The sequence below is a fragment of the Rhodnius prolixus genome, unplaced genomic scaffold (genome assembly GCF_049639745.1).
Source record: "Rhodnius prolixus isolate KJV_2025 unplaced genomic scaffold, Rpr scaffold_8, whole genome shotgun sequence".
Classification (NCBI taxonomy): Eukaryota; Metazoa; Arthropoda; class Insecta; order Hemiptera; family Reduviidae; genus Rhodnius; species Rhodnius prolixus.
The window spans coordinates 25,824,600-25,850,632 of NW_027411593.1; the positions used below are offsets into that span (position 1 = coordinate 25,824,600).

At 35.0% G+C, this 26,033-nt stretch overlaps 1 protein-coding gene across 2 annotated transcripts in view; it reads right to left on the reverse strand.

Annotated features, from left to right (window-relative positions):
* Positions 1 to 11,280: 11,280 nt before the first annotated feature.
* Positions 11,281 to 26,033, reverse strand: part of LOC141451047 (uncharacterized) — an 86,205-nt gene continuing 71,452 nt past the window's right edge. For both annotated transcript variants that reach the window (XM_074122066.1, XM_074122067.1), the window contains exons 3-8: positions 20,983 to 21,079; positions 20,566 to 20,760; positions 19,810 to 19,867; positions 16,813 to 16,926; positions 16,654 to 16,734; positions 11,281 to 15,809 (exon numbers count right to left, since the gene is read on the reverse strand). In XM_074122066.1, the coding sequence (XP_073978167.1) occupies positions 13,107 to 15,809; positions 16,654 to 16,734; positions 16,813 to 16,926; positions 19,810 to 19,867; positions 20,566 to 20,760; positions 20,983 to 21,079 (3,248 nt within the window). In that variant the 3' untranslated portion in view covers positions 11,281 to 13,106. The remainder of the gene's footprint in view (positions 15,810 to 16,653; positions 16,735 to 16,812; positions 16,927 to 19,809; positions 19,868 to 20,565; positions 20,761 to 20,982; positions 21,080 to 26,033) is intronic.

Below are 26,033 nucleotides of genomic sequence, written 5' to 3' on the forward strand. Positions count from 1 at the left end.
TTTCTTACGTTAAAAATAAACAACTCAGCGCACTCAAAACATTTTTGACTAGAATGGCTGACCTCTTTTTTATTTAAATAATAATTTTTCTTAATGACCACTAAACATATGAATATTGTTGATTTATATTTGCCAGAGTTTGGTCAATAAATTTCTTTAATTATACACTGTTTGAATCGTTGTCTACTTCAAGGTTTGGATTGTTGTTAAGGCCTTCATACTTTGTATTGTGTACATGTGTGCTGGTTATTGTTAATAATTTATTTAAAGTAATTATTTCGTTTAATAAATAATAATAAAAGAGAATTTTTAAATTATGACTTTTAGATTTTTGGGGTGAAACATTGGAATTTGCTGAAGGTTGTACAGAATAATGGTTAGGTAGTGGTCAAGCCAAATTCTCTGGCTCCTTTTTAGGTAGAGTTTCATTGTTCCTAAGAATATGTGAAGTTATTAGGTTTTCTAAAGGAAGGAGATCAGGTTAGTTACGGTAAAGCGAGTGATGATGTCGAAAATAAGACAAACATCAAGTTCCTCGTCTTAACTTTGGACAACAAACTGCCCTTCTTTATACATGTTCAGGACAAAGTGAACTCTGGTAAACTGACTACAAAAATACTCTTTCCTTTACTCTCTCGAGGCTAGACAATTACTGTACAGAACAAACTGCTCCTCTATAAAGTGGACAACAGGCCGATGTTACTCTAAGCCCTCCAGACTTGTAGCAGTAACATTAAGAAACTCCAGACAATACGGAAGAAATTTCTCAGACTTGTGACAGACTCTCCTCAACTCATAAAACTTATTAAAAAAATCTACACAATGACAGTGGCTGAATGTCTCCCTCTTTTCTACTTTTAATAGAATGATTTTTTTTTTTCAGCGTTGTGTACCTTTTAGAAGGTGCGTATAATGAGGAAGACGAATTAAACAATGTGAAGTTGACGATACGGCATGACATGAAGGTCGCTAGCTATTGTGTTCTATCAGTGCACACCAACCTTATCGTCTACCTCATCCGCTTGTACATTCTGAGCTCCTATTTTCTCCGCCTTTCCGAGTATAATGGATTTAATCAAGAATTATAATTATTCTTTAGTTTTCACATTTGTAATTGAATCATTTAATTCAATCTAAATCATTCTCCTAAATTTTATTTTCCTTAATCATAGGAAAAAGTATCATTACAGATGGTAAGGAAACATAAGAGGAACCGTCTGAGATTCCGAGCCGAAGAGTTTTGTATTGGGATGATTGGATACGAAGGGAATTGGAAGGTTTGGTTGAATCCCCGTGTCTAGTTCCGTAAATCCAGAAGGTCGAATAATTGTAAAGCAAATTAGTCTTTTGTTTTGTTTGGAGTGTTTTCCTAGTGAACTTTGTATAGTTCGTAACTTGTCGTCTTATCTTTTATATCGGACCCGAGGATTACTGGTGAGTCGACGCCTTATCCCAGATATCGTACTTTGTCCGTAAATGGGGCAACTATACCTTATCATAAAGTAGAAGAGATGAAGTTGTTTTTATTTTTAAGTATTTTTCAATTGTGAAACCAGTTTACTAGATCCGATAGATGATTACGTAGGGCTCCTTTAGCGACAACCGGATCGGTGTTAAGAGGCAGGAAAGCTGTATCATCATCGAAGAAGGACACAACTAGTTAATGAATGTTATTTCTACACAGCTACTCTGTTCAGTGGAATGCAGATCAGAAAGTGAGACGAACTGCTGCAAAGACTTAGATAGCGTTTGAGGATATAGTTAGTCTTTTGAATGAATTTCTTGAATAATCATAATCTTACGTTTATTTTATTTTTTTCTTTGTGTTAATATAATTTTATTTTTAAATAATGATTAATCGAAATATTTTTACATTTTTTAAAATATAAATTTGACTTTTTTTCTTTTTTAAAATTGTATAACGTTCATAAAAATAAATTTTCATCTTTGTGCATCATAGACCACCGTATCAATGTCTTACTGTCGCAGCATGACGACCTCTTCTAGAGTGACAGTAAACTGTGTTACTACTAGAAATTTATTTAACCAACTGGTTTTCAGTTGGCTGTAAGTGACAAAAAGTTGACATATACCCGGTGATATCACATATCGCACGAGGATAAGTCAACTTAGCGGATCCAGAGAAAATGTATCGCAGGTAAAAAATGTATTTAACATCTATACCTACCGCAGTTAATATACAAATTGCGTTCAAAGGCAACCTCCGAGGGGAAAACTCTTAAGAGCAGTTAGATGAATTCCATGATGGAACCTCGCTTGTGAGTCCTATAGAAATCTTAGGGTACGTTTACAACGGAGCTGTGAGTATAGATGATAGCAGAGATGAAATGTAAGCACGATTTAAAAAACAAAATATTGTTTAAAAGTAAATAATAAAATAATAACCAAAAATAATGAGTAAAGACAGCACTAAATAATTTTTCGACGTCCATTTTGAAGCTCCGATACTGGAGTTCAGCTAGCAGAAAAATGAAAAATTCAATTCTATCATCTATGCTCGTTTATAGCAGTGCGTATAGAATCACTAGTCGAAGCTTCGTTGTGCACGCTCACATAAGAATGTACTAGGTTATTCTATAAGCGCTGATGCATCACTGCTATCATCTCCGCTATCATCTATGCTCACAGCTCCGTTGTGAACGTACCCTTAGATAGTAACCTTTGAACTAATTCCTTTCTTGGGTAGCTAATCCCTTTCTTGGGAAGGGATTAGCCCTTCTTAGGGTTAGCTAATCTCTTCCTTGGAATAGAATTAGTATGTTGTTGAGTTGTTTACTAATCTCATCACAATTAAACCCTATAAATCAGAAATTTCTATGGTTCTTTTTTTAATACTTATGCGACCAATAGAGAATGAAAATAAATGAAAAAAAAAATTAATTTATAAATAATAAAAAATAAAACTGATCTTGCATTCTCAGACCGAATTTGTAAAACTTTCACAAAATTTGCATATTTCTGAATTTCATATACATATATACATTGAAGTAAGACAGGACGACAATTGAGGTCAATGCCTGTCTTGCCCTACTGTCGCTATCGCCCAGATTGGAGGCAGTTCCCAAACAGGAGATATTATAACCAGCCGGATTTCAATCCAGGACCTCCTAGTGTTGACGCTATAAATCATTTTGATTTCACTAATTTATTATCTATCACTTTCTATTGAATGATATAAAGATTATAATTTATCTCGCCTTATCTTAAATGCATCGTTAAGATATGGCTAAAAAAACCGGATTATTTTTTGTAAGAAACAAATTAATTTTATTTAAATAAAATAAATATTTCCGATCGGAAATTTCTTAGGAGTAACAGGAGCGTGTGTAATGGCGTCCAAATCCTCTTCATTGCGATCTAGGGAATTCATGCTTTACGCGCTTTTGATTAATTCAATCATTTGAATTCCTTTCAATTCAGTTAATTAATCATAATTAAACTGATAAAGCCGTTGAAAATAACGCTAAAGGAAGTATACATGCTTATATCCAGACGAACTGGTAAGTTTCAATTACTGCGGCAATGTGAAACAAATTCCCTTCAGCTAGTAATTTATCTGTGATGTGGCCAGGCTAGAGCCCTTTTAGGACGCACTCCCGCTGACACCCTGCCTTGCACATTACTAGACCGCAACCCTACGCTAACCCTCACGGTTAGTTCGTGGCCCTAGGCCACCCTTATAACTCCCCTAAATCATTTTCACAACTTCCACACTATCCTATACTCTATAATGAAAATATATTTTCGTAATATAACTTCAATATAAGAAAATTTTATTAAATAACTAGCTGTAACCCGTTTATACGTTGCTGTGTTTGAACAAAAAGGCAGTTTTGATACCTCAAACATAATTTATTAATGATCAAATGTATACAATACATCGAAATGAAAATTAACAATAAAATTATCCCTACTTCAGAGTACAGTAGTGTCCTTGCAAAGGTAGCATTTCTACATAATGTGAAAAATTCAGTTAATGTTGTTGGCGGTGGTGACATTGCTCTTGCACGTACATTTTCTGATGTAAAATACACACTTTGTCCATTTTCAAGATGTAGTGCAAAATGAACAACCGTTGGATATCGCTCTTGAATGGAAAATGATAAAATACGCCATACAGCCTCATTGCTACTTATGAAGCGTCCCAGTTGATATTGGGTGACTTCATCGTTAGATGCAGTTGTATTTTCCTCTCCAAACACTGCCATATCGCTTCCTTTGTTCACATATTTGCAAATATATTTTATAGCTTTCACTGAATTGCAGTACCCAACATTTATGTGTGCGTTATACGTTTTTAGTAGTAATGAAGAATATGGTACTACCCAACGATTATCAACATCAATAGTATTGTTGAGTTCTTTTAGTTTAATGGATTTTCCACCATCTTCGGTATAATTTATTCTCGTATTAATAATTGCAAAAAACTGTTTTTCATGGTTTTCATGGTTACACTTTCAACAAATATTACTAATTAAATGTTATTTTGATATTTTTGGGATATTTGTTCGGGAGCACCTAGAGCCCCAACTATGATTTAAAAAAAAAAATCCAAAAACCTTCCCGGGGATATACCTAATACTTTCCCAAATTTTCACGGCGATTGGATGTATGGTTTTTGAATCTATCGAGTACAAACAAACAGACACACATTCATTTTTATATATATAGATTAAACAGATATTTTTATTATTGCCTTCTTTCATAAAAGCCTAAGTTTTTGTAGAATAGGAGGCTGTATTTTCGCATTTTGAATTTGTAGAAAGCAATATAAACAACAATTCTACCTACCATTCTTATATTTTAATTCTTTTATGGTTAAACATGTAATTTTTAAAAATCCACAACTAATTACTTTAAAAAAAAATATGTATTTACCTTCTTAAACGTTCATATAGACTGAAGACATTGTGGATTTGTATAAAAATAAGCCATTAGTTAGTCTGAAACCAATTTTTAATAAGTTTCGAAACATCCAGAGCTCATCATCAGTCTATTTTGGAAAGATTCAATTATAAGTGAGCCGTTCACTGCACAAATCGATTAACAACTTGTTGAAATATCTTAAATTTAAGTGTCAAAGCTCTTGGTTCAGTCACAGCTTTTTATATTTATTATAAATTTCCCAAATAATAAAGATTAACACCATTAAACGGTAAAACGTTTTCGGCCATCGAAGAATAAATAATTTATTTCAGAAGCTATTTTGGTTAACTCCGTGCTCTGATGTAATTGGTTGCAATAATTAAAATCATATTCAGTAGCAGGCTTCAATAACGGTAAATTTATTTGAATTTATACTATAAACAAAATTATAAAAAACAATATACATTATTTCATTGCAGTTCTCCATTTTTTGTTTTATGGAGCTAATCGAGTTGTGCTGTGAACGGCTCATGTAGTAGTAGAAATTTGTAATTATTTATTCCATCATACATTTCGACAAAAATTGTAAACAACAAAATTACAATTTTTGCCATCCATTCGTTGGTAATTTAAATCAATTAGGACAACATTATTATCAGACCATGAGGTTCGAAGTTTAAATCTGTTCCTTGCCATTAAAATATATTACTATGCTGTGAAAAGAATTTACTTACAGTAAACTAAAATTTACTTACCTTTATATTTACAATTCATTAACATTTTAGATAACACAAGTACGAGGGTCGTTTGAAAAGTCCGTGCAAAAATAAAAACTACTTAATTTTTTGGTGTAAACCTTTTTTATTTTCCAGCATAGTCTCCGAATAATAGGATTTGTCCAAGTCTGAAAAATAGCCATTCGTTTCTGCAATCACCTCCTCGTTTGAATAAAATCTTTTTCCCGCCAGCCATTTCTTCATATTGGGGAACAAATAGTAGTCCGAGGGAGCCAAGTCCGGAGAATAGGGGGGATGTGAAACGAGTTGGAACCCTATTTCCATTAATTTTGCGACCACAACTGCTGAGGTGTGAGCTGGTGCGTTGTCGTGATGGAAAAGGACTTTTTTGTGGGCCAATCGTGGGCGTATTTCTTGCAGCTCGGTTTTCAAACGGTCCAATAACGATGAATAATATGCACCTGTAATAGTTTTACCCTTTTCCAGATAGTCGATGAGGATTATTCCTTGCGAATCCCAAAAGACAGTCGCCATAATCTTTCCGGCCGAAGGAACGGTCTTCGCCTTTTTTGGCGCAGATTCCCCCTTGGTAACCCATTGTTTAGATTGTTCTTTGGTCTCAGGAGTGTAGTGATGTATCCATGTTTCATCCACAGTGACGAAACGACTCTTAAAGTTCTGCGGATTCTTCTGGAACAGCTGCAAACCGTCCTTACACGATTTCGTTTTTGGTCAAGCGTGAGCAATCGCGGCACCCATCTTGCGGATAGCTTTGTCATGTCCAAATGTTGATGCAAAATATTATGTACCCGTTCATTCGAGATGCCCACAGCACTAGCAATCTCACGCACCTTCACTCTTCTGTCATCCATCACCATATCATGGATTTTATCAATGATTTCTGGAGTAGTAACCTCAACAGGGCGTCCAGAACGTTCAGCGTCACTTGTGCCCATATGGCCACTCCGAAAATTTTGAAACCACTTATAAACTGTTCTAATCGAAGGTGCAGAGTCACCATAATGTTTATCAAGCTTCTCTTTAGTCTCCTGAGGCGATTTGCCTTTCATAAAGTAGTGTTTAATCAACACACGAAATTCTTTTTCGTCCATTTTTTAAAATCACTCGACTTCCTCGATTCAAACGAATGCCAAACACAAAGAAATAGACCGATCTAGCTGAAACTTGGTGTGTGTTCTTCCAAGAGATGCTACTAACTAAACATAACCTCGATACGCGCCAGTGGTGCTATCTCTCAGACTTTGCACGGACTTTTCAAACGACCCTCGTACACTACCTGTAACCTTATTTAATCAGTCAGCTAATATGTTGAAGACGGAAATATAGTTTGAAATCGAAATCTCTACCCCAATCTGATTAATCAACTTCTAGTCATGGTTGAATGTACGAAACGGGTCACAAATGCAACAAAACATGCCTGTGCCATGACGGATAAAATCAGCGAAACTATAGTTATTCTTGAGGAGTTTACATTGAAAGCTACAGTCACTACACACCGACAGAGCTCTTTCTGAAATTTTGGAACGTATTGAAAACTATAAAAGGAGATTTCAGACTGAATAAATAACTTATTTGGGTATAAATATCCATAAAACAAAATAACTCTTATTAAAATAATAATAAGAAAACTTAATACTTAATTAGGGAAATACCATGATGAAATCGATTTCAGGCCTTGTTTTATTCAAACATATTCACATAATTATAGTTTAGGTCAATATGTGTAGTTACTGGGCTTCACAGCTGACTGAATCGAACGTGTTTTATGAATTATTTCTAAGTTTTCTTCAACTATTTCCATATTCAGAGAAATTTCAACGCAATCATAATTATTTTTAATGATTTACTTTATTAAAAATTTAGTAAATGGTAGGTAATAAATGCAAAGTATATTTTGTTAAATTATGTAAATGCTTTTAGCTTTTCAAATTCAGGGTGAACTATAAGAAATAGCAAAAAACTAAGGACAGTTAGATATCCTTCATAAATTAATCTATTATATAAGAATTCTAATCCAATCAATTGATTATTGAAAATACTAGCCTAGGTGTTAACATTCAGAAAAGTTGAAACATTTAAGTTACTTTAACTTAACATGTCAATTGTATATAGTGCCAATTTCGATAAATTATGGAAATACGATCAAAGTTTCGGCTTTTATAACTTACTTACCCTTTGTAAGAACCAAAAAATATCAATAGCGATTTTAAAACAGAACCTAGTCATTTACAAACTATAATTTTAACTTACTGGAGCTTTCAGATGAAAATGGTTTGCTTCAGTGATAGCAACATTATAACAATGTTGATATTGTGCTTATTTATGGTTTTAGATACCGGGATGGTAATGCTCTTCTCGTGTTAATAGAATACCAACACGGAGATTTCCGAATGGACGTCAACATTCATTATGTTCCAGCCATCAAGTGGAACTAGTGATGCTCGTAAATATGGTGGTGTAAGGTGGTCCTATATACGTCTAGAGACTCGTGAAGAAGTCCAAGTCTAGAAAAATTAACCGAAAAGTATTTATTGATGACGCTTAGAAAAATGGCCTCGCCAAAACGTGGTTCGAACCATTGGTTGAAAAGCCATAAAAGTGGATGATTAAATTAGTTTGATTAACGATTGAAATTGAACTAATTCGGTGATTAAAATTAAAGTTCAATTTAATTCTCAGATTTAATCATAATTTTTTTAGTTTGATTAACGATTAAATCTGAAATTTAATTGATTAGGTAAATAATTGTCATATGATTAAAATTACGATTAAATTCGCTGATTAAATTCTGATTTAAATTAAAAATAAATTTAATCAATTAAATTTAGAATTTAATTTTTTTTTTAATCAGTGCCCAACTCTGTCCCCGGGAAGGTTTTTGCAATTTTTTTTTAATAAAATCAGAATTGGGGTTCTAGGTGCTCCCGAACAAATATCCCAAAAATATCAAAATAAAAAATAATAATTGGATGTAATGTTTGCTATGAAGAAAATTTTTGACATTTGTTACTACAGTTTACTCTGGTTATGTAAATAATGTTCATGTATTAACAAATTAAATGCCCCTCAACCACCCAAAATTTATTGGCGTTCCAAAAGAGAGTTGACAAAATTTTATTTTGTCTTTTATATAAACTTAGAAAGCGTTAAGCATTATAAATGATTATAATAATCTTTGCAGCTAAAATAAACTTTACTCACTGACTGTTTTATTTTCGGTTCAAGGTGCGTCAACATCTGAGGTTATTGGCGCCCGGAGCTATTTTCAGAGCACTTCCGGCCTTCAGAAAGTGTTCTTTCGTTACAGCAACAGTGTGGACGGTGAGCTTCAAGGAAGAGAAAATCTAAGGATCATCAGCGAACCCGGTGGCACTGCTTAATCTTTGATCGATAGCACTTCTTTCTCTTTGATTCACCAAAATCTAATCAAAGTTTTTGATTTTGTACTTTTAGCTGAATAGAATGTTCATTTACAACAGCATTCTTTACAACTTTGAAAAAAAGGAATTGTGCGAATAATAAACCAATCTCAAAATGTGTTCTTTCTGCAAGTTCTACAGCTCATTTTTTTAAAAAAATATTATACTTGGCATCCTTTTTTCACTATTAGAAGCAGAATTAGAAAAGGGACAGGACCTACGCCCCACGGCACCACAGCCACATGTGACTTATTGTGCCTTCTATTTTGGATCTACTAGACGAAACCTCCTCTAGTAAGGAGATTGAGGACTTTCCATACTAGTTCTTTTTGCGCTACTATCTCCTTCGGCCTCAACGTTCCAAAGGTTTCATAGCGCAACCACTCGATTGCAACTCAATCGAATAACTGGTGAGAGACCGTCTCCACCTCTTCCTGACGCAGTCTGCACAATGGTTTCGAGCTAATAAGCCCCCACCTTGTGCAGGAACCTGAACCTACCATGCCCCGTGAATAGGCCGGTAATCATAGTAATCTGATTTCTGCCCAAGCACAGAGTCTCTTCGGACCTTTGTTTAAACAGCCAAGGCATTATACTCTTACTATCTTTGGCCCTAGGACACATTATCCAGTTCTTTTCATACTCTCTCCAGATCAAATCTCTGAGAGCCGCAAAAACTGCACCCTTGGTGATCTCCAGTGCAGGTTCCGGGCCAATTTTTCATTATTAACTACTTGCCTGCTTTTAGTTACCTTTAACAAGTGGGCGGAGTTCCTCTCCAGAACTGGTCCTGCAGCGTTAGAGCTAAATTCACAGTCTATTGAAAATTTACGTAACTCTTTCCTTTAAAAAGAAATTAATTCAAATGTTTAAATTCAGGAAACTTGGAAAAAAGAAGCTATTATGTTTTGTTTAGTGCTTATGGAACTTCTAGAACCAAGTCCTTCTCACATTATTCGACGTCATCACTCCTACAGGTGCTTTAGACTACGCCGTCTCTCAAGAGGAGTTTGTTGTCCATTTAATCAACCATCAGTATCAGTTAATACTATTAATAAAACTTTTATTTAATTTTAAATCATTCTTACCTTTAAATTTTATTAAAGAATAGACTAATTAACGTTTTAAGATTAACATTTAAATGATGTAATATCTTTGTATTATTTTATAACGTATAATATAATTATATATTACATAGTAATATAATGTAAAATTGTACTTCGAGCTTCAACAACAAAATAAGGCAAATTTACCTTCATTATAGAAGTGATTTTGAAAATTTTTGCTCAAATTATTACCAATTTAACAAGAATCTGCTGATAGAATCTAAGCTTTTTCTGCAAATAGAGCTTCAAGTTGTTTACCAATTTCTAACCTAAACAGTCGTCGGATGTTTCATCACAGACAAAAATAGTTCTACCTAGAATTTGCTTCGTTCAAATTTTGTTCCTCCACAAATTGAGCAATGTGATGGCCAGGATTGCAAAATCTTGGTTTGAATGTTGTAAAGCTATGTGGATAATGGAACTATATTAAAGTAAAGGGCTTAGGCTAAGGCTTCTCTTAGGTTTCAAGGCTGTGATTATCCAAAATATTTTTTATAACAAGAAAACGTTTTTATTAATCATTTTAGCTACCTTTATATTTACAGCTTCTAAATTAAAAATTAAAAAATTTAGAAAAATTAGATGATGTTTTTCATCGTAAAAATAAAAAAGTATTGCTGCCATTTAAACATAAATATTTATTCTTTATTCTCCTCTTCTATCGATTATTTATTAACTGAAAACTACTAAAATTATTGAGATATTTAGGAAAAATTGTTTAAAAAGAATGTTAGAAAGATGATATACAAATCTTGAGATCCTTCCAAATCTCCTCTCTCCAAGAAGGTAGAAATTCCAGATCTATAATCCAAAGTGTCCTTAGCTAATTCAAAACTCTTAGTTATTAATATAATTTAACGCACGAATCTAATGTTTTTGTTACAAGCTGTTCGCTGTTAAATTTAATGTAAAGGAACACACAAAATCTAAAATAGCAATTCTATTTTAACACATTAAATAAAATCTAAGGCCACAAAGACCGGGAATCGAACCCAGCACTGCACAACACTTCTATAAACTTTGGTTAGCGCCGTTAACCACTCAGCTATCATGACGCCTCTTATCACGTCTCCAACCGAGTAGTATAAGGTAAAGAAATTAATAAATAAGTCAAGAAATAATAATTTTACTTTAGCTTATTACAGGAAACAAATAAAGAAAACTATAAATTCACATACTTAACTAAAAACAAAACAAAAATTACAATAATTAGGAAATATATTCGAATTAAATTGTATAATGGAACTTCATATATTTAGTTTATTGTATAAAGTTCTTTAATTGCACCTGATTATAATATTAATTAAAAAACAAAACAAAAACCTATAAGTAGTCTATATTTGCGAAACATACTAAAGTAATACATAAATTCAATATGTAATAATGTAACAAACCCTTATACTTCATAAATACCAAAGGAAATTCCCCACTACTTTACAAAGTAGAATTTAAAAATTCAAGCATTTATTAAACGAATAGGAAAAATTATATATATATTTATACTTTTTTTTACATAAATTTAATACTAAATAAATTTTACATATTTTATAATAGGAATACATTAAAAGGAACAAATATAATGCACTCTTCATAATAATTTTCTTTCAATTTATAATACAATAATTACAGGCTTCTTTTATTTACATTTAGGTAATATTATTTGTTTCGTTAATATGACGATTTATTTTATATTAATATTTGTTCTTTCTAGTTTAATTTTTTTTTATTTTAAATTGCTGAAAAATAATATTGGGGATATATTTGTCCAGATGTTCGGGACAATAATATCAGAGTTGTTCTCGTAATTCCGTTTGAAAGCTACGATAATGCCATGCACCATTTATAAACATAAATATTCTTAACAAAATAAGAAATTATTACAAAAATTCTACAGATGAAATATTAGCAACGATACAATTACAAAGAAACACTTTAGATCGCTAGTCTAGGACCGTCCGTATTCCAGGGTACCTTCTCAGAATTTAATTGCACTCAACATGAAGTCAATTAGACCAGGAATATTAAACTCCATCGAAATCATGATTTGACAGGTAGATGAAATTAAAGGATTCGGTTCAGAAAACCGAAATGACTTGAATTTTTTGAAAATATAGAAAAAATATTGACGGAACTCATTGGTTTGGAGCCGAAATATTGACGGAAAGGTCCACTTCAGCTGTAACAGGTATCGCGCTAAATAATTTCGAATTTGTCTAACTGATTCGTTTAGTTATTTCTTAAACTAACCGATCAGTCAATTATATGCACATCTTGTTAGGCTCTTTTTCGTATAACTTTTTAGTAAATTTCTACAAACAGAAATACTACATTTTTGAAATTACATACAATGGACAATAAATAAGACAACTTCAACATAATAAATTTCCTTCAACTTTTCTTATAGACATCCCAAACATCGTTTTACAATTATTAATTTTTTTTTTTTAATATATTTATTTATTTTTTCTATATAAGTAATAACTACTAATCTATTACGTATAATATATAGATAGATTTACTAAACGCTAAGTTTATATGTTTTTACGAATACGTACGATATTGTGTTGATAAAATGTTTTGTAACCTCTCGTTTGGTTATTAATTTTTATAGATAATGTTCGCGTGATAAGAGTTAATTTTTATTACTATCGCGAAAAAATGGCTTTTTATTTTAATTTTTTAAATTAAACATAATTTTTGTACACAAAGGCGAATAAATATAAATATATTAATTCATTTTTCGCTATAAGTTTTGTATCGTATCCAATTGAAAGCACTCTATTTAGTGTAATTACCCTATTTTTATCATTTTTTGTCAATAATTTGTACTCTATTTTCTTTCTTTTCTTTTTATATTCGTGATTTCATCTATTCTTATTTTAGACTAGTTTGTTAATTTAGTTAGCATATTATTAGATAATATTAAATACCTTCTTTTATTTAGTAGCATAACCTGCCGCTTCGATAGCCTTGACGGGTAAGCCAGCAGTAACTTTCTCCAGATTTTTGGTCATGCTTTCCATCTTTCTTAAAGAAGAAAGCGGAAGAGCTGGAGGTGGGATTAACGATCTTCCGTTGATCGTTTGCTGTCTGTACATCAACGCTGATGGATTTGGAATCTGCCTCACTGTTTGATTCTGTCCCGGCTTGATTAATCTTTGATGGTGTGATTGCGGCTGTTGATGTTGTTGCTGTTGTTGTGAATGATACACTGGTTTAGTTAGGCCTGGCATTGGTATTTTCAGCTGGGAGATGTTGCTATTTGAAGTGGAAGTTGTAGTATTGTCCATTGGATGAATACCATTTCTAATCTGAACAGCCGTATCGGATAGAGTGACTAAATTGCGCATTGATAATGGATCAATATCGGGAGATTTACGCGATGATTTACCAGATAGATCCAAAGCGCCGCTGTCATCGTGACAAGTTTTAGGGGCCGCCAATACCAAAGGTGGTGGCGATCCTTTTGCACCGAAATTAACATTTTTACCAAGTCTGGACAGAGGTATTGATGGGGGAGTTGGACGCATCACCTTCTTTATGACTTCCACAGGTTTGGTGTTGTCGTTATTCATTTGTTGGACACTCTGGATTAAGGATTCCGGCTTTTTCGGTGCATTAACCAACATTATCTCCAACGAAGGTCGTTTAGAATCTAAACCATTGTTATTGTTGCGGCTCATTAACAGTTTCTGTTGTTCCATTTGTCGCTTTTCTTCAGCTGTTATCTTGCTAACTGTAATGGTTGTGGAGGGTGGCATTTTTAGCGGTTCCATCGTGCCATTCATTTTTGGAGTAATTTGTGGATGCTGTTGCTGGGATTGTTGTTGCTGTTGCGATAGTGTTGGTTTTGGTGTTGCAACCGACTTAGGTGGAATGGATTTCGGGCTTGGACTCTGTCTTGGCGGTGGCGATTGCATTTTTAACGGCGGTGATTGCATTATTGGCTTCACGTTGGCTACATCCTGTTTGACATTGTTCTGTTTTGTTATCGTTTGCTTAATAGGAATCTTTGGTCTAGACTGCCGGATCTGTTGTAATTTTTCTCGGCAAATTGTCTCCAATTTAGAACTATGGGTGTAATCATTTTTATTATTAATAATTTCCCCGATCAGTTGCGGTTCATCACTTTTAATTTTGTTTTTCTCCTTTTCCTTCTCTTTATACTTCTCCTTTTCAGCATACTTGTCACCGGATTTATGGTTATGTCCATTCTCCTTAGGCTCTTTCCTATCTTCACTGCTGCCGTCAACCACGCTATATTTAGGAGATTTTGAATTTACCTCGGTTAATTTGATTTTCAATTTCATGATATCATTTTCAGATGAATGTAATATCGTTGCTGCAGGTGGTGAATCTCTTTTACGATCATGATGGCGATGATGATGGTGATGTTTTGCTTTTTTATTCTTCTTTTTCTCTTTCCGCCGTTCTTCGGAACGCATCATCGGCTGAACTTCAGCGACGGGTGGCGGAGGAGCAGGTTCTGGAACTTTTTCTTCGACCATCATCTCTTCAACCGGTGGTGTTAAGATTCTCAGTCTATCTTCGTCATCTTCTTCCTCTTGGAATTTCTCTATGTAGGATTTCTCTTTAAAGAACTTTTTCGCTTCACTACGTACACTTTCTTCATTGATTTTCGTTTCTTCACGCGTCTTTTCTGAAAGTTTTCTCTTTTCACCGTTCATTTTCTTCTCTTCAGAATTTCTCTTTTCTTCAGTCTTTTTATTTTCAATAAATTTCTTTTCATCCTTTAGCCTTTCTTCTTTGAAGCCACTTCCTTCAGGTAACAATTCCTCATTTTTCTTACTTTCTTCAACTTGTTTCTTGTCGTGAAGTGGTTTCTTTTCTTCACTTTTAGCTTTATCATCCATGTGCCACTTTCCAATTTCATACATTTCATCATCATCGTAATCCTTTTTCTCTTCTACAATCATCTGTTTTTCCTCCTTCTTTCTTTTCTTTTCCTCAACTTTCTCTTCATACACCTTCTCATTTTTGTTTACTTTAAATGGTTCAATTTGTGGAGGATTATCTAGATTTTTATTGGTATCATTTCCTAATAATTTCGACTTTTTCTTTTCTGGCTCGTAGTAATCATCCTTTTGTTTCGATGCTTCGTTCGTTTCTTTTGAAACAACTTCCACTTGATGATTTCTCTTTAAATTTACACGCTCTGGACTGGTTTTCATTACAGGTTTTGGTTCCTGTTTTTGTTTCTCAGTTTTAGATTTTGGTCTAGGCTTTTGCCGAGCTAATGGTTTTGCTTTTGGCGGACTGTTATTGTTATTATTAATATTATTATTGTTACTAATATTATTACTAGTATTATTGCAGGCTATTGACGATTCTTTCTCAGTTTTACTCGATTTAGTTTCACAGTTATTTATCACTGGCTCGGATATTTTGCTAGATAATTTCTGTACTTGTACAGTCAATGTTTTCAATTGTACTTTAGCTGGTAGTTCCTTTGGTGCTGGTGGCAGTGGGAGTGAAGAAGGTGAAGGGGATTCCGGTTCTGAGGGTACAGTCGGAGGTGATGAAGCCTCTTGGATGGTTGTTTCTTTCGCCGGCGGTGGATCTGGTACAGGTACTGTGTACCTTTGTAGTAGGCGAAATTTAAAACGCATCGGTGTTGTCTGGAAAAGAAACATTTAATTGGTAGAAACCTACAGTTTAACCAGTAAAAAGAGGTGTGGAATCACTCAGTAAAAGCTCTTTGAATATAAATAGTTATAAAACAGGAGAGAGCCTGCAAATTTTTTATTTGTCAATACAAAATGGTCGGTTAACTTCAATTTAAAATCAAAGAAATTATGCTTTTAGCTATTAAATTTTTAAAGTCAAAACAAAATGCCTTTCAAAATTTACCGAGTGTGTGTAAAAACTGAAATAACTACTTTAACAGTAAAGATTAGGTATTTTTAGTTTAATTTTTATTAGAATCTCAAAAAAATTTCATTTCTGCGCAAAAAGTAACAGAGTTAAAAATAATAAATTCGATGGAGAGAGGGGATTAGCTATGTGGTTAGCGTACTGGACTCCCACGCGGAGGTCCCGGGTTCGAATCCAGCTGCTGACCCTTAGATTTTTTCTTCCTAGGAGCTTCTTACAGCTCACTGTCCGGTGATGGACAGTGTTGTCTGTAAAGAGAGAACACTGTCCGGAGGCCGGCAGTGCACTGGAAAAAGCTCCGGGCGCCAATAACCATAGATGTTGACGCGCCTTAAATCATAAAAAAAAAAAAAAATTAAAAAAAAAAAAAAAATAAATTCGATGGATAAGCGGGCTTCTATTGAAATTACTTTTTATTAGTAAACGATTTTATTAAATTTATCACTCTAATAGCGACCAGTAATTTTGTAGCTTTAAATAAGAGTTTAAGTCAATTGTAGAGGTAAACAATAAAGTAATCAATAGTCTTCTTATCATGGTGATAAATGCCAAAATGATAGTATCCATAGAATTTGGAAATGACAATACCTTATTCCAAGCGAAGGTGTACGCTACATCCATCAGGGAAAAATCATCAGTAAGAACTTCACCACCGTAAATGATGTCCACCTGATTAAAACGAAACAATTCATTAATTTTCGTAAATATTTATTGATTTAATATAGATTTAGCCAAAAGTGAACTTACTTTGTGATCATGGCTAAGACAGTATTTCATTCGTAGGAATTTCTTTAAATGTGACATTGTGACCGCAGCGGGACACTGCAGATACCGCCTATGATGGACACTGTTTATTCCACCCTGAAATAATATTCTCATTTAATGTTATTCTTTTTTTTTAATTCAGAAAAAAAGTTAATGTTTTATTTGCAACCAAACTTGCGACAATTACAAATCCTTCATCAGCTCCTCACATATTGCAGACACACTATTCACGTCAAGAACCATGGACAAAACAAAAATGGAGATTTAAAATGAATCCTCAAGAATGCCAGTATGCTATCCAAGTACACTCTTCTGTCTTCTTTTAATACAATAACAATCCTGTCCTTTGCAAAGAAGTGGTGCGTTACCTTAAGACTGTTCATAAAAAGAAAAAAGACTAACATAAAACCTGCACACAACACTCAAAAGACAAAACGTTCTAAATTTCTTACCGACGACTTGGAGAAAGATCTAAAATCTAATCTAGTCTACTAATCTACGAGGGTCGTTTGAAAAGTCCGTGCAAAGTCAGAGAGATAGCACTACTGGCGCTTATCGAGGTTACGTTTAGTTAGTAAGCATCTCTTGGAAGAACACACACCAAATTACAGCCAGATCGGTCTATTTCTTTGTGTTTGGCATTCGTTTGAATCGAGAAAGTCGAGTGATTTTCAAAAAATGGACGAAAAAGAATTTCGTGTGTTGATTAAACACTACTTTATGAAAGGCAAAACGCCTCAGGAGACTAAAGAGAAGCTTGATAAACATTATGGTGACTCTGCACCTTCGATTAGAACAGTTTATAAGTGGTTTCAAAATTTTCGGAGTGGCCATATGGGCACAAGTGACGCTGAACGTTCTGGACGCCCTGTTGAGGTTACTACTCCAGAAATCATTGATAAAATCCATGATATGGTGATGGATGACAGAAGAGTGAAGGTGCCTGAGATTGCTAGTGCTGTGGGCATCTCGAATGAACGGGTACATAATATTTTGCATCAACATTTGGACATGACAAAGCTATCCGCAAGATGGGTGCCGCGATTGCTCACGCTTGACCAAAAACGAAATCGTGTAAGGACGGTTTGCAGCTGTTCCAGAAGAATCCGCAGGACTTTAAGCGTCATTTCGTCACTGTGGATGAAACATGGATACATCACTACACACCTGAGACCAAAGAAGAATCTAAACAATGGGTTACCAAGGGGGAATCTGCGCCAAAAAAAGGCGAAGACCGTTCCTTCGGCCGGAAAGATTATGGCGACTGTCTTTTGGGATTCGCAAGGAATAATCCTCATCGGCTATGGAAAAGGGTAAAACTATTACAGGTGCATATTATTCATCGTTATTGGACCGTTTGAAAACCGAGCTGCAAGAAAAACGCCCACGATTGGCCCACAAAAAAGTCCTTTTCCATCACGACAACGCACTAGCTCACACCTCAGCAGTTGTGGTCGCAAAATTAATGGAAATAGGGTTCCAACTCGTTTCACATCCCCCCTATTCTCCAGACTTGGCTCCCTCGGACTACTATTTGTTCCCAAATATGAAGAAATGGCTGGCGGGAAAAAGATTTTATTCAAACGAGGAGGTGATTGCAGGAACGAATGGCTATTTTTCAGACTTGGACAAATCCTATTATTCGGAAGGGATCAACAAACTAGAGCAGCGTTGGACGAAGTGTATAAGCCTAAAAGGAGACTATGTTGAAAAATAAAAAAGGTTTACCCCAAAAAATTAAGTAGTTTTTATGTTTGCACGGACTTTTCAAACGACCCTCGTAGTTCCACATAGGGTTAGAACTCTACAGTTGCATCCAAACAGATAAAAATACGGACAATACAGATATTTCAATCTAAAATACTGTGACAAATAGTTGGTGCCAGGTTCTACGTCCCAAACCTGTCACTACGCATCGATTTGGGCATTCACCTTACGCAAAGTAACTAGCCAAGGAAAAATACCAGAAATACCATCCTACACTCTCTCATTGTCCTAATCCTTTCGCCCAATCTCTCACCTCTTCTACCATTCCCAGACAATCCTCTAAGCCGACTGAAGCCCCAGTGGTTCCGAAACCTCTCCAATCTGGTCAGACCACAAAAATTGGTATCACGTTGAGAGTGTTATCAATGAGAAGGGTCTCGCTTGCTTCTCACATTTAACAGATTCCACTGTTCACTTATTTACTTTCAAAAAATGTTGTCTTTTAAATTTTAAAGAGCGCCGGGCCGAAAATCAAAGTTCATTTAAAAACAAAAAGTTTCGTCCGTAGTAGAGCAAAATCGATTAATATTTAGAGGTCGCTACCATTGATCAAATAATTTTTGTTTTGCTTTTTTTTAATAAAAAATCCTAATTAAATGTTTTGTATCTTTTCAAATTATTAGCAAAACATGTAATTGAACAAAGTTTATTTAAATATAATTTGCTGTAAAGACAGAGGCAGTTGGAATCATTTTGATGGCCTTTTTATTTTCAAAGTTATGAATAATTAAAGAAGCTGTATTTTTTTAAAAAAAATATACATTTTTGAAAAATTTCGATTAATTAACATTAAAATCAATTCATTTTTCGTTTCGTACAGAGTTCAAAAAACAAATAATTTTTGTTAATGAAACTTCTAAATTAGGGAATATTTTGCATTTATTGTTTTAATTTGAATTTGATTTACTATCAATCAATCAGTTTCAAATTAAAACAATAAATGCAAAATATTCCGTAATTTAGGAGTTTCATTAACAAAAATAATTTGCTCTATTACGGACGAAACTTTTTGTTTTTAAATGAACTTTGATTTTTTAAAATTTAAAAGTAAACGTTTTTTGAAACACCCTATTAATATTAACTATACAAATTATAAATTACTAAAAAATTAATGTAGTCTCGATTAGTTAAGGAGGACCTGCATACGGCCAGTTAAAGAGAAGTATTTGAGCAATTAATCTGGTGAAATTACCAACAGCTTAAATTCATTACCTGTTTGTCAATTCCTGTAATTTCTTCACTGTCGCTGCTAGAATCTTCTTCTTTTGCTCTGTTAAAGAAAAAGAAAATATTAAAAGATTATTTTTTTTAAAGAACTATAAAAAAAACAAAAACAAATAATTTAGTTTGTGCTTGAAATCAGAGATTAAATTTTCCGATGGCGAACAAAAAGGGGAGTAAAAGTGACATCAGGATTTTCCAAGACCATTGCTCTGCGACGGAAGATAATCTTTAGAATCCAGATAGGTGGATGAGAGCTTCATGGATCACTAAAAAGGGACGTCTTATAGGATATGGATTAGATTATAAAGAAAAAGCTTCCAGCTGTGGATTTATTTCTTTATAAAATTCCGGATTTTTAGCAGCACTTTTGTTCACCCACACACAGACCATTCTTACAAAACCCACTTTTTTTGGAACTTAGAAAACCACAAAACAGATATTTCCGGAAAACACCTTTCCGGTAATGGGAAATTTGACATGAACACAAAATTTACCAAGTATGAAAAAACAATAATAATAAACCAAAAGGACATTATTTATCTTCAACTATCTACAACAGCAGCAAAACGTTTTAATATTTATTTGTATTTTTAATCTCTGTACTCGACAACGATATTATGGTCACAGACAGTTAATTCATTTAAACACTGATGCTCATCGTACCAGTAAATTAAGTTCTTCCAGTTCATCATTATAAAGCAATAAATTAAAAAAAAAAAAAATCAACACCAAAATTGTACCAACCCATTGATAAATTCAAGTGATAAGCTTATAGAATCATCTGGTGAAAAATATTGATCACCAATTGGAAATACGCCGCAATCTGGATCGGAAGTTGGTCCACCAAGTTCCGAATAATATTTTCGCCTTCTAGCCATTTCATTACTGTATAGTCCTGGTATTAATTTATATACAAGCTGTTGTAATGTTGGGTCACATCTGTAAAAGAAGTTAAAATTCCTCTAGTTTTTGGCAATTGGCAACCTTAAATTTCAATTAGAATATTTGCATCCAAATCTAGCCACAAAACTTGTAGAAGTAACTATAAATTTAAGGTCAAATTTATTCATTATTTAAACATAAAATTTAATTAAGTTCAACAAGAAATCTAAGATTAAACAAAATATAATTGAAAAACACAATTAATACAAATTCCATTACCTGACACTCAATAAAGGATTATTTTTATGAAGTTGTACATCGCATATTGGGCAAAACTTGCTATTCTCCAAATATTTGACCAAACAAGATCTGCAAACTGAACAACGAATATACATAAAACTGTATTATTAAACTAATTTTGTAATATTTGATGTTTTAGAGTTTATTATAAAAAATGAAGTGTATAAATGATTGTTGGTCAAGAGTAAAAACAGAATGGTGGCCATGGTCAAGAAGAAGTGGAAGTAGAAGAAGTCGTCGGGCTAAATGGTCAGAGCGAACAATTGTGAAGATTATCCGCCCACCAAATAGGTCTCTTGTGAAACTCATTAAATGCACGATCGATTCACCACTAATCGATATAAACCATCTTCAATTATATTTAATAACGCTCATCGTTCTCTCTTTCTACCTCTCTTCCTAATCCACTTGGGTGCAGAAAGAAAGTGGATTATTAAAGATAAACTAACTAATTTTCATTCGATTAATTCAGCTTCAATTAAACTAAAAAACCTTTTAAATTGGTAAGGACATATTAATTTTGTTCTCATTTTATTTTTTGATTTCGTCAGCACTGCTGCGCATGCAATTGTTAAACCCACAAACTCTCATTTTTTATTTGATTTTTTTTTGTTTTGTTTTGTATTATACCGCATCAACTTCCGAGCTGCTTGGTATCATTAAAATTATAGACTCAATCCGTGATAGAGTCCTCTAGTTGCAGCTAACATTGTCTTATCCGTAGATTTGCCTAGAAAAAGAAAGTTTACTCCCTGTGAATTGGTAGCAGCATCTTCAAGCATCCAATTATCAATAAATCACTTAATTAATACGGGCGTCTCAAGTGAGGATGCTGTGTACATGAGGGCTTAGCAACAGTTTGGTAGCCCAAAGGTACCTCTCAGAAGTGTTATCAATAGGGAACGGATTCGTATGTATTTACATATTTTTTTCTAGGCAATTTACAGACGTTTTTCAACTAGAAGTATTCATACTGACACTCTTTAAGCCGTTTGAGTCTACTTTTATTTCACATATTTCCACATATTTGGATGTTATCGCATATTTATACATATTTGATTAAAATAAATAAATATTTCTACATATTTAATCTTGTTTCTACTTGTTTCTAAAACATTCTCCTGTACATTGCGTTCGGAAGTTTGTTTTTTTTTTTCCTTCTTTTCCTAAAGTGACAATTTATTAACAATATTATTAGCTAGTTTTATGTGACATTTATTATTTTTAGTGAGTATTTCGGTTTTAGGATCTAATAAACTATAATAGCAGTAGAACTTATTTTAAAAAAGTTCAAAAAGTAATTGTACAAATTTAACCTGGACAATAATTTAATTATTTTGTTTATAATTATAATCATATGTTAAATTGTAAATATTATTGTAAATATTATTATTAGTGTTAAGTTGTGTACATACGCATTTAGTTCGCTTTTCTTTTTTGTTTATTAACTTTTTATTACTCTCTTTCTGTTTATATTGTTATTCTCTTATTTATTTCTCTTTCACGATGAGCAATTCTAGTGACCGCACAGTAATAGCTACCTCCACGGACAACGAGTCCACTACGTCCACTTCTTACAAGAGGAACTATCCTTCCGGTGTCTCCCCCAAAAAAATCAAAAAAACCAAAAGTTCACGGAACGCCTCTGCCAAGAAGAGTCCTCAGTGCCCCATGCGCACTGCAACCTGCACTGCGGATCAACCGCAAAACCCTCCTGTTTTTGTTCAGCCAGCAACACCCCTCGCTCAGAAACCTGAAGTCTCAGCGACTGTAACAGCTCCCCCAGGAGTGCTAACCAATAATCCCTTCGCTCCTTTGGCTGATCTACAGGACATGGAAACTGCAGCGCCCGCCTCAATACGTGTCCACAAGCCACCTCCTATCTACGTGAAAAACCTCAGTCAGTACACTGTTTTATGCTCTGCATTATCGCAACTCGTGGGAAGAGATACCTTTATATGCAAAGCAAGAATCACAGATCTAGTCATACACGCAAAAACAATCGACAGCTACAGGGGTATCATCAGGTACCTCAAACAAAATAAAGCAGACTACCACACATTCCAACTGGAGGAGGACAAAGCCTACAGGGTAGTCTTAAGACACCTCCACCAAAGCGTGCCCGTAGAATATATAAAGGAAGAACTTAATGAGCTGGGCCACACTGTTCGAAATGTGGCACCAGTTATTCACCCAGTCACCAAACAGACATTGCCTCTCTTCTTTGTGGATCTCGAGCCACGGCCAAATAACAGAGATGTTTTTAATATAGAAACTCTTTGTTACTCGAGAATTAAGGTCGAAGAGCCACACAAGCAACGGATTGTTGTGCAGTGCAAGCGCTGCCAGGAGTACGGGCACACGAAGAGCTACTGCCAGCACAAACCAAGGTGCGTTAAATGTGCCGGTGAGCACTTTACTCAAGATTGCGGCAAGATGCCAACCACACCAGCCAAGTGTGCTCTCTGCAGCGGCGACCATACAGCCAGCTATAAAGGGTGTATGGTGTACAGAGAGTTGCAGCGAGCTCGGAGACAGCCTCCCGTGTACGAACATCGCTCAGCACAACAGAGTACTCCACAACCACCGCCGACAACACAACAGTCAAGAAACTTTCCTCCTCTGCATACTCCCATCACTAACCAAAATCTATCATATGCAAGGGTGGCCGCGGGACCTCAGCCGCCTCCTATTTCTCAAATGCCCACGACCTCATCCACAGGAGACATCAATACACTTCTCACAAGCTTCTTAACAGACTTCAAATCCCTCATCACACCTCTGATATCTCTCCTTACAACTGTCGTTTCCAGACTCCTTCCTAACCAATCTCCTTAATGGCTCTTTCACAACACTCTCTTACCATCATCCTCTGGAATTCTAATGGACTGACTAACCGCAGACATGAACTAGAAATATTACTACGAGACAAACGTATTGACATCGCCCTTATAACTGAGACGCACTTCACTGACAGATCAAGATTTTTCATCCCAGGATACACGACTTACAAGACCAATCACCCTGACGGAACTGGACACGGAGGAACTGCAATACTTATTCGAACTTCTTTACAACATTTCTTAATACCCTACAACGCTACACCCTTCCTACAATCTACAGTAGTCTCTTTACTGACAGAGCCCTTCTCCTACACTTTTGCAGCTGTTTACTGTCCTCCTAACCACAATATCCATCAAAACGATTTCTCATCCTTTCTCTCTTCTCTTGGGTCTCGTTTCATATGTGGTGGCGATTACAACGCTAAGCATCCGAGTTGGGGCAGCCGGGTGGCGAATCCGAGAGGTCGAACTCTTTGCACTATCCTCAATCAAAATAGTTACATTTCCTTATCCCCTTCTCAACCGACTTACTGGCCAACTTCTCCTCGCAAAAGACCTGACCTTCTTGACTTCTTTATCTGTTCTAATATTACCTCTTTACACACTGACATACAAACATTAAACGACTTGTCTTCAGATCATAGCCCCGTCATTCTAACCCTTGACATTCACCCGAAACAAGCTCTTCCCCGACAAACCCTAATAAACGGAACTATTGACTGGGACTTATTTCGAGAAACTCTTGACGAAAAACTGAACTTAAATGTGTCCTTAAAAACTCCTCAACAACTAGACGATAACGTGGCATACTTGACTACCGCTATTCAGCAAAGTATTTGGCATTCTACTCAACGGACTTCACATAACAGAACTGCACCATTACCTCTCAATCTACCTCTTCACTTGAGAGAACTGATAACGCGCAAACGTCGCGCTAGAGCTCTTTGGCATCGCACCAGATATCCCTCTCACAAAAGACTGTTTAACCAACTTACTAGAGAACTGACAACAAAACTAAGGGACTACTTTAACGACCAATTCTCTGATTATACACAATCACTTACAACTGAAGACAACTCTCTGTGGACAGCAACCAAAAGAATTCTCAAATACAGAAAAACTTCTCACCCACTAAGACGCCCGGACAATTCTTGGGCTAAATCCGACGAAGAGAGAGCCCAGTACTTTGCCGAACATCTTTCTACAGTCTTCACTCCTCATCCCGACGTACAAGACTTACAACATACTGAAAATATTCTCAAAGAACTGGAAATCCCTCTACAACTTTCACCTCCTCCTAAGCCATTCACTCCTAAAGACATCATGGACGTAATCAACTGTCTTCCCAAAAAGAAAAGTCCGGGCTATGATCTGATTACTGCTAACATCCTTTTACAACTCTCCAGGAAAGCAATAGTATTTCTAACTACTCTCTATAATGCTGTACTTCGAACCACTTACTTTCCTATTCTCTACAAATTCTCTTCTGTAACAATGATCCCTAAACCAAATAAACCTGCTCATTTCCCCAACTCTTACCGACCAATCAGCCTTCTACCCATCCTGGGGAAAGTCCTCGAAAAACTTCTACTACTCCGCCTCCAAACTGAAATAGCCCCTTTAAATATCATTCCTGACCATCAGTTCGGTTTTCGGAGTTGCCACTCGACTGTTCTCCAAGCACATCGAGTAGTTGATGTAATCGCTACTTCCCTTGAATTAAAGCAGTATTGCCCGGGTGTCTTCCTTGACATATCTCAGGCATTCGACCGGGTATGGCACGCAGGGCTGCTTTATAAACTCAAACGCCTACTGTCTTCTACCTTTTATCTCATTCTTAAGTCTTATCTCTCCGACCGTTTCTTCCAAGTTAAACAAGGTTCTTCTTCTTCTCTTATCCTTCCAATACTTGCTGGAGTTCCTCAAGGAAGCATTCTAGCCCCCTTACTTTATATTCTCTATACTGCCGACTTACCAACTCACCCGACTACAATTACTTTCACATTCGCCGACGACACTGCAATCCTTTCTCCTCATCTAGATCCTGTAATAGCATGCCGTGCTCTCCAAACTCACCTAAATCTTCTCGAGCCTTGGCTGCAAAAGTGGAGAATCAAAGTGAATGAATCAAAATCTAAATACATAGTATTCACTCTAAACAAGAAAACTCTCCCTCCTCTCTCCTTC